This window comes from Augochlora pura, chromosome 7 (genome assembly GCF_028453695.1).
Source record: "Augochlora pura isolate Apur16 chromosome 7, APUR_v2.2.1, whole genome shotgun sequence".
Taxonomy (NCBI): Eukaryota; Metazoa; Arthropoda; class Insecta; order Hymenoptera; family Halictidae; genus Augochlora; species Augochlora pura.
This window is the reverse complement of record NC_135778.1, coordinates 25,779,187-25,788,875: the sequence shown is the minus strand read 5'-3', so window position 1 is coordinate 25,788,875 and position 9,689 is coordinate 25,779,187. Positions and strand designations below refer to the sequence as shown.

The 9,689-nt window shown below is 37.2% G+C and overlaps 1 protein-coding gene across 1 annotated transcript; it reads right to left on the bottom strand.

Annotated features, from left to right (window-relative positions):
• Window positions 1–2,185: 2,185 nt before the first annotated feature.
• On the bottom strand, window positions 2,186–6,781 carry LOC144472970 (uncharacterized). The gene is made up of 4 exons (XM_078186466.1): window positions 6,767–6,781; window positions 4,657–5,022; window positions 2,853–3,153; window positions 2,186–2,265 (listed from the first exon to the last, which is right to left on the bottom strand). Exons 1-4 carry the CDS (start codon window positions 6,779–6,781, stop codon window positions 2,198–2,200), a joined length of 750 nt encoding a protein of 249 aa, XP_078042592.1. The 3' UTR covers window positions 2,186–2,197.
• Between the last annotated feature and the right edge of the window lie 2,908 nt (window positions 6,782–9,689).

Sequence of the window (9,689 nt, the reverse complement as noted above, 5' to 3'; positions counted from 1 at the left end):
AGGTGTCGTCTGGTGTGAGCAGAAGTGGGCCGTACAGCACTAGAGTACTGCGACCACGAGTCCGGGCTTCATCTTTACCCCGGGAGCCCATGGTCGTATCGATAAGCAGCCCCCCTAGGAGGAGTACGAGGAGAACGCCGTGTCCGCCCCCGCAAGTTCGCGTTCTGTGTCTTGGTCATTGGTTCGAACATGACCCGAGACCGTCGACACTGTTTTAACTCGTAAACAAAATCGCAGATTGAATTTTTCTCGTCATCTTCGGAGAATAGCGCATTGACCTTTTACAATGTATGATGACCGACACAGCTGATCTGTATACGACTGTTTCGCGATCGATGAATAACAGTTGAAATTCGCTTCTATGAAAACGAAGCATTGCTATCTCGCAGTTTCTTTTACGAGACGGCAAATCTCATTATTATTATTGAATTATTAGTGATCAGTGTTTAATGATAGTGCAGTGAAAGTGAACGTTAGAGTAGCTTGCACGAAGTCATTCTTATGTTCGTCACTATCGTATACGAATTAAACTGTACCGTTTTTCATACGTTATCCGAGGTTAATGGACTATCTTTCGAGGATGACGTTGATTTAAACTAAATGGATAAGTTTCTTATTAATAATATTTTTGATATTTTACAAATTAATAAAAAATTTGGAAAATTCACTTACTGTTCATTATTTCGAACGCGACTCAGAGTTTGAGCGTAGCCCCTTCCTTCCGTCGCACCCCGGAGCGAAGCATGGTTCATCTCTTTGCCTGGACTTCATTGCAGCACGTTGGAAAAATTCGCGCGGACGCCTCTCATTGGCTACTATTTGTCGTTAATAACTCAAGGAAAAAGTTACTACAAATAACCTCAGAAATCTCTCATTTCCAGTAGTTACAATAATTTTCATAAACCCTGTATACAATGCTCCAGGTTATATAAAATTGAAACACTGTAAGTCTGAAAAAATATTTTGAACTTCCAGTAAAAATAGCACCGGCTGCGAAGGGTTAATAGCTTTGTTGAGATATCTTGTATTATTGACAAGCTGCGTCTACGACCAATGTACGTATGTATTTTCCCTACCGCACAGGAATTTAAACAACTGAATAAAATTTGTTAAAAACAGCACGTACAGTGAGTAACAAAAATAATCAACTGCAATTATAACTTTGACATCTACGCCGCAATATTTAAATAAATACACACTGCACGCACAAAGTACTTTACGGTATATTAGAACATATAAATAACGAAAGACATAATTAAATAAATATGACTTTAACTCTCTTAGCCATTAGGCAGAGAAGCGAGAAAAATGATTTCAGTCATTTGGCCGAGAAGTGATATGTGGGTAATATAGTGTGACCTCTTCTCGATCTCATGGTCAAGATCATAGTGTTTGTTCTTGGTCATTAGTTCATGGCCATTGCCTCATTATGGATGTCATTATGGTGTGTATTTTATTTGTTACAAATTGTTTGATCGAATTCACTTTACGATAATGTACAGTCACTTATATGGGACACATGTATATGCATATTTGTTATCTTAATTGGTTAATGCAACCGAAGAAATCTGTAATATTTGATTAAATGTTTGGCCTATTTACCCAGTAAGAGCAATGTAATACGGTAAAAATCATTCAAGAATGCGTTCCAATGTTACAAATTTCTTCAGTCGCATTAACAAATTTGGATAACAAATTGTATTTATATATGTGTTATACATAACCGATGTATGCCTAGCATTTCGAAACATTTATTTTCAAGTAGGTGGCTACTACGGATTTCTGAGAGATAAAATAAAACGTACAACATGTTCATTATAAAGGTTACTTCATTCCTCCTTTACTACAAGCTCGCATAAATACGTACACAATTATAGAAGTCCGACGATCATCGCTCAGCAGAAGGTACAAGCGTATGTTTCACAATAAAAATGAATTACCATGTACAAAATAAATGTATACATACAAAGTTACGTGGATTATATACGCGCATACAAGATTCATTAAATTATCCTAATCGATATACAAGATAAATACCAGTGGGTGATTATTAAATGTAAATGTGCAATGTGACTCAGTGGTATAAGATTATTCAGTGTATACAAAAGAAGGTAAAAAAAGCTGTAAAAACGAGGGAGGTCCGTGATGGTTGTCGCCCAGCATACGGGGGATGTATCGCTTCCTGATGTTATCACAATCATTTCCGGTAATTGGAGCGCGGTGGGAGATACTGATTGCTGCCGGCATCGCCGAAACCACCCCTTCCTGCAACGACAAACAAATCCACGTGCCACTAGAACGTTTCAATATTTTCCCCTTATAATCCATTTTTTTTTTCACACAATTGAATTTATATTATGCATATTTTAGCACAGAAATTTGTCTGCGCGTTCTCTTGGTAATTTATGGTACCCGATTTATTTGTATTATTAGCTTCAAGTTTCTGAACCGAAACAATTTAATCGATAGTTTAAAGCACGAATAAATAAATTAATTAATTGAAAAAAGTTTAAAAGCATTGGATCGTTTCTTTATCATAAAATGAACAAAGGGAAGCAATTCATCAGTGGCTATTTCAACCCTTTACGCTAGAAGACATTTTAACCCTAGATTCAAAATAGATATTTCAATACATTCCACGACTTAATTGCATTTCATATGTACAAATGATAATGTTAAAATTATCTTGAAACTTTATATAACGATTTTAAACGATGAGTCGGAGTCCCGAGTCTAGTGCAAACGTTTAAATACTGTTATACGAATCAATTTATGCTAATTTCATTGCATCTCATTCCTCCTTGTAATTCGCCTATGTTAATCACTCCTTGATATAACAAAATTATACCGACCACCTTGGTATCCACCAGCACCACCTTGTTGGTAACCACCAGCGCCTCCTTGATATCCACCGGCACCACCTTGGTACCCTCCGGCACCACCGCGGCTAAATTGCGCCTGCCCTTCGTACTGAACGTCAGCGGTGTATCCGTTAGCGTCGTCGGCCATGTACTTAACAATCTGCGTCCTCGAGTCGGGCAACAAGACTCTGTACTCCCCTGTTACCACATTACCGTCGCTGCTTTCACGTTGGGAGTAGTCGTTGCCACTTGGGGGGTCGTAGACCTCGTACTGGAAGCTGTACGGCTGAGGCTGCGGAGGCGCAACATGTCACATTATGTTCTCGCGTCATTTCAATAGCACCTAGGGATCTGGTAACATCGTTTCTAACTGATATTCATTTAGGTAAACGATTATCTTAAGACCGTCTATCTAGTCTCGAGAGTCTGTATCTAGCAGCCATCTCGAGTGTCTAGGGTCTGGAAAATGGGATTGGGCGTAAGGAAGAGGTAGCGTGGGTAGTTCGTTGGCATGTGAAAATTAACAAAGAGGTATGAAGTTGTAGTGTTAGCGTATACGGGTGTCATACACACGAGTGTATAATGGCTGTACATACACACTTCTCTAAAAGTATTAGGACACTTATAGCAAAATTAAATGTAGATATGAAAATCCGATAGGGAATTGGACTGCGGATTTGATGCGTCTATAATAAAAGTGAGTAGTTTAAACAGTGGCGTTATTAGAAAAAATCGACAATTCCATCATGTTATTTATAACTTGTTAAAATTACTCAAGAAAAGAATAAACGTTTGCACGTTCTCTATTTATCGCAATCGATGCGAAACATTTTATTTTGCGCAAAGATTTGCCGTCTTGTTAGAATTAAAAATTTCTTTCTCAAAGTTAATTTGTTCAATATTATAATTTGTACCAAATAAGCAAGAGTCCCAATACTTTTGTAAGAGGCCATATTGTCCAGGGAAATTAGAATGAGTTGAAAGGGGAGATGACAAGAGTAATTCAGTGGTGCGTATAGTCGAATGAAGAAGCATGAGTGTGCAAGGGTCTATTAATATTGTAATGATTGTACATGAGTAATTAATTTGGGGATATCTAGTGACTAAGGAAATTAGATTGAATTTAAAGAAGAGTTAGCAAAGATAGTTCAATGAGATATAAGGCTGTATTTAATTGTGGAATAAATCCATTCACGTTTTACTGTAAGAAAATATAGTACCCTGTCTTAAATTAGCACTTGCAGCTTTCATTTTAGCTAAGTTGCATGGAGAAATGTCTCTATGGGAACGTGTCGTAAAATTCCTTTATACTTTTCCTTTTAAATCTTGCAACCCTACGATGTCAGAGATCGATTTTTAATTTTTCTTAAAAATAACTTTTCTTAATTAACCTTATTTTAAAGTAGACACACTTCCAGCTTTCATTTAAGCTAAATTTCATAGAAACAACTCCTCAAAAACATACCTCAACGTTCATCTGAATTTGTGTAATTTTCCTTACCTTTCACTATGTGTCAAATGTTATGCATTCATGATAAAAATAAGAAACTGGAGTATAAAATGGTGAAGACGCAACAGAAATCTCATTGTTTCATTACACTACTTTCAACTTGTCAAAAATTATTAAAAGGAACAATTCATTTTTATATAATTACTTATACATATCGTCTTTGAAAATTTCTATGTTGCATGACGATCAGTAGTCTATCTATTACACAACCTAACAGATTCAATATACCAAGACCCAAAACCTATTGCTATTTGCATGGCTATATTCTAGAAATATAATACGCACTCTGCCATTGTCACGTCCATATCCACCTCCGAATCCGCCTTGGTAACCTCCGTCGCCGCCACCTTGGTAGCCACCAGGACCTCCACCGAATTGTCCAGGAGCTCCATAATTGGTGGATGGACGCCCACCAGGGAATCCACCACCGTCACCGCCACCCCCAGGCGGTCCGTAGGACGTCGTAGGTCTCCTGAATCCACCACCACCACCGCCACCTATATCCCCTGTGAAACCACCAGAACCGCCGAACCCTCCTCCGCCTGGTCTATTGTACTGATAGCCACTTCCACCGGCGCCACCACCACCCGGCAACAATCCAGCAAGTACATTGCTGCTGAGACACGAGAGCAACAACAGCCCCGTCGTTAACTAGAACAAAATTCGTTAACATTTCGTTAGCCGAGCGATAAAAGCAGGGACTTCCTTATCCGAACATTTATTTTTATAATAGGCATCCGAACGTTCCATGATTTAGATATTATTATTATTAATAACATTAGTAATTAATAATATTATTAATTATTTCGATAAAAACTAAACCTTCGGATAAGGGAGTCCGCTGAATGACGCTATTATGACGACTATTATGACTATTTGACGATCCGAGGAACATCGAGATTTGTTCCGAAGACTTGGCGACGTGTGTCAGCAACAATTGCTTCGGCATCACGTATTTCGTATCAAAACTAAACACAAGTTTCAGCGACGATGTTCTTGGACTCATCCTGTTCTTACATCTCCGCAATTAGAACTCTTGAACCAACAATTACCCTGCAATTACGCTCTTAGAATACCGCGGAGTCCGAGAGTATTATTTGGTTAGAAATGCGAACTTTATGGTAAGATTCCAAGAGACGATGAAAACGGTTGCTACGATAACAGTAAAGATATAGACGAGAGAAACGAGTATAACAAAATGTTATTTAAAAACGATTGAGCAAAATAGAATTCGTGTTACGATAAAATCTAGACGACCTAGCGGACGCACCAAACGAAACTCAGAATTTTCGTCGAACCTTGCCGGGAATATCGAGGGCGAACAGTTGATCGAGAACGCGATGATGAAAGTCTAATAGAAGATGCTCTTTTCATTCGAGCGGGGTACGCAAGAAATCGGTGAATTACTTTGTAAAAGCAATTCGAACACGCGACGAGAGCGTGTCTCCTCTATGAACTGATTGCACGATTTCGTCACTGTACGTCATTAATGCCTCGAACAAAAAGAATCCGTGGAGAACGCTGATGCTGAGACGAATAGAAAGCCTCGAAGTATCGCGTGCCAATGATTTGCGGACGCGTAACTCATGTGTATGTCGAAATTAATATCCCGGGGATGATTACTGAACGATTTCCAATTGGTAGCGTCTTCCTCAATCGTCTTTTTCCTTCTTTTCTTTCTACGATGACGAAACGAACGTAACACGGTCCAGACGACCGAACAACGACATCGGTCGAGCAATAAAAAACGACACGGGATCTTATAGATCTTTATTTAATAGCGGTTCGAAATCCTAATTCGAAATTCGATGATCCCTTTCCAATGGAAATCTCATTGCAGGCACTCCGTTTTAGGATTTCAAAAGGCCTATAAAAAGACACAGAAGGTTATCGTGACAAATTGGATTTTGAAAATCTGTTAACCAACGTTAGATGCAACGTTAAATCAAACAGAAATGATGAAAAGAAAAATTTTAATCACTCAGGGTGAAAAGAATAGTCACAGAAAGGTTTCCTTACCGGTGAAACGGAAGGATAGTCTAGAACCCTAGAGTCCTCTGTAGACGGTAAATTCAAAAACTCGTAGAAGAAAACACAGAGTACTGCCCCAAGCTCGGAAATAAATTCGAAAAATTATCATGAAGCTGATAGCAGCGATACAGTCTCATTAAAAACTGCAATTGAAATATGAAACATACAAAATACAATTGAAATATGAAAATTCTCAGCCCATTTGCGAGCTAAAATTGTTCCACGAACTCCTGAGCTTTGTCCAAAGAAAAAAAGAAAGAACGGTACAGAAATCGTGGCGGAATATTGAATTTCGATGTTCGAGCGGCCAGAGAGCGTCCCGGAGATTCTATGGGTTACCGGGAACGGTAACCGTATAGCCTACCTGGTGGTAATTCATATTGCTGCTATGACCGAAGACGCGGAGCGAACTGAGAAGATGATCCACGGCAGAGTTTATATACCTTGCCGGACCCTTTGTTACAGTTTATCCTTAGCGTTGCATATCCACGTGTATTAACCAGCGTATTAGAATGACCGTCTCTGGGTGTGGGAGGTGGAGAGGAGATCACGGAGAGGCGCATCTTCCCTTCACTCTCGGTGATGCATCATGGGAAGAGAGGCATCCCGTTGATGACTGAAACAGCTTTAAATTTTAATTGGATCCACGCACGTGACTGTTCGGTTATTGGGCTAGCCACGAAAGGAAAGAGCCTCGAGATCAGCCGAATGGGAGGTCTATACGTTCCCCTTTCTGGCTTCTTCGGAGCCTCTCTTCCATTCTTCTTCCTTAGTTTTGCAATTGTCTCTCTGCCCGGCACTCGGTTTTTGAGCGCCGTCGAACCAGGAAGACGTTTTCAGTTGGCTCCTTAACCGTCTTCGATTTCATCCTCCACGGATTCGGCTGCCTTTGGATTCCCTGTTTGCAACGGACCATGCAGCTTCTATCTGGTCCCAATGGCTCTGACACGAAATTTTAACGATAGGCTTTTCGACAGAGATGGGTAAAATAGTATTTTAAAACGGCAAATAGATCGTGCATGTGTTTTTGAAAATTAAATATTCCGTTTGTTCGAAGGAATGTATTTTGAAAAATTAAATAGTTGATTCGTTGCGACAAATGTTTAAATAATTATGCCATTATTCGTAATATTTTATCGATTTCATTTATTATAAAGAAATAAAATACTTTTATTTTATCAAATCATAGCGAACAATTTATTCTGGTAATCTAATAATAAATAAATTTCTATCGTTTTTATATTTTATCTTACTAAAATAGAAACTGTTTTATTTGATGTTCTACATTATCAAGATAAAATATTTATATTTGTAACTTTAGATTATTGAAATAAACTATTTTATTTTACGTTTCAGGTTATCAGGATAAAATATTTATTACATAATTTGATTGTGGATTATCGAAATCAAATATTTTATTTATTGAAATTTCATGTCCTGCTCGAAGTAACATTTTATTTGAATTGAAAAACTGTTTTAATTTTTAACGTAACGTATCAAATTTCTAAATTTATGATTATCTATTATTCAAATAAAGAAGCAGGTAACATTTCAGAAAATATAATTGCATTACATTGAAATATTGGAACTGTCAGTGTTTTTACTTTAGAGCTTCTGGCAGAGTCAATATAATTATAAATTTATTCAACGTTGTTTAATTTGTTATTGCTTCATTTCTATATTACTTCTTTATTAATCTATTTATTTATTTTAATATGTATCTCTATTACAGTTTTCTGAATAAACTAGAACCATAATTGTTAAATTAGAAATTGTCTAAATTATTAAAATAGTATTAAATTGTTACAACTAAATTTGACTATTAAAATAGAATTAAATTATATTTAAATGTGGAGACTACTGTTAGGGGAGAATAGCATTAAAGTTATCGCGAGGATCAGTATAGACTATTCAGAATTTCTGGATTCATGATTATTAACATTTGACACACAGAATTGGACAAACTGCCAAAAAACGTAATCACATTGCACTAATTATTCTAAATCTACTTATTCAAAATTTCTGGACTCTCGATTGTTGACGTTTCACAAACAGAAGCAGATGACATTTCAGGGGAACGTAATGAAGCATACGCTTAATATTATTTCATTAGCTTTTCCATTACCGGGTTATGTTTGTCTCTTGTGCCCAATAGAGTGGAATACGCAAGAATGTTTCTGTAACAGTTCATGAAATTCATTTAATTGCTAACTATTTGTTATCCAGCAGCTGCAAAAAGATGTAACCGAGGGAAAAGGAGGTGAATCGGTGACGGAAACTATTAAAATTCCAAGTGCGTTGAGTTCACGTCTTCCGCAAATGAAATCACAGCTTCATACTTTCTTCTCTTGGAGCATATAGTTAGATTGGAATCCGTATAATACTCATTGTTCAATGTTTGCTCACCACTTAACTCTGATGTTAGTCAGAAGGCATTCATGAGCTTGTCATCACAAGCATTAACCCCTGGACAGTTTCCTTTATTCGATTTCAATCCTATTGCAATTCAAATTTTCATTCTTGCAATTTCATTTTGAATGTCCTTTCGAACTTTCGTTCTTCGAATGTACGATCGCGATTTCCTCATTGTATGCTTCGGTTGTCCTTCATGTGACTAGGAATTGAAAAGAAAATAATCTATTGGAAATAGTATCGATTGCATCACAATGGCTGCCAATAAGGAAACTATAACTGAACGTCGTAACATGCTAAATTCATGATTAGTTTATTTTTTCAAAATACAGAATTTTTTATTAATTCAATTTTTCGAAAAGAAGAATTATGTTTTCACGTCTAAATTACTCGTAATATATAAATCAACTGTTAATGTAAAATTAAGTTACTTAAATAAATTACTATCAATATAAAATTACTTAACACCAACACGTTCAATTAAAAACATATTACATTCGAACTAAATGAGTGACAGAAAAAGATCAATAATCGAAGATATTATTGGTACATCAAAATTGCCGAGAAGAAAGTGGTGATTTTTTCGCAGAATGTTCTGTTCGAAATATTCCGACATAATGTTTTGCAATTAAAAGCAGACGCTAACCGCGTAGGCCGCAAGAACAGAGAAAGATGACGGAAGAAAGGAAGGCAACGCCGAGAAAAGAAGGTGTCGCACATGATTACACGTTCACCGAGAGCGTGAACTCAATAAACGCAGTACCGTCGCGACCGGGAGCCTCACGTGTCGCAGGTGAAAGATAGTTACCTAAAAAGTATTACAATTAGTATTATTATAATTCCGAGCTTCATAGAGATTGGAAAGTTCTTAGGTG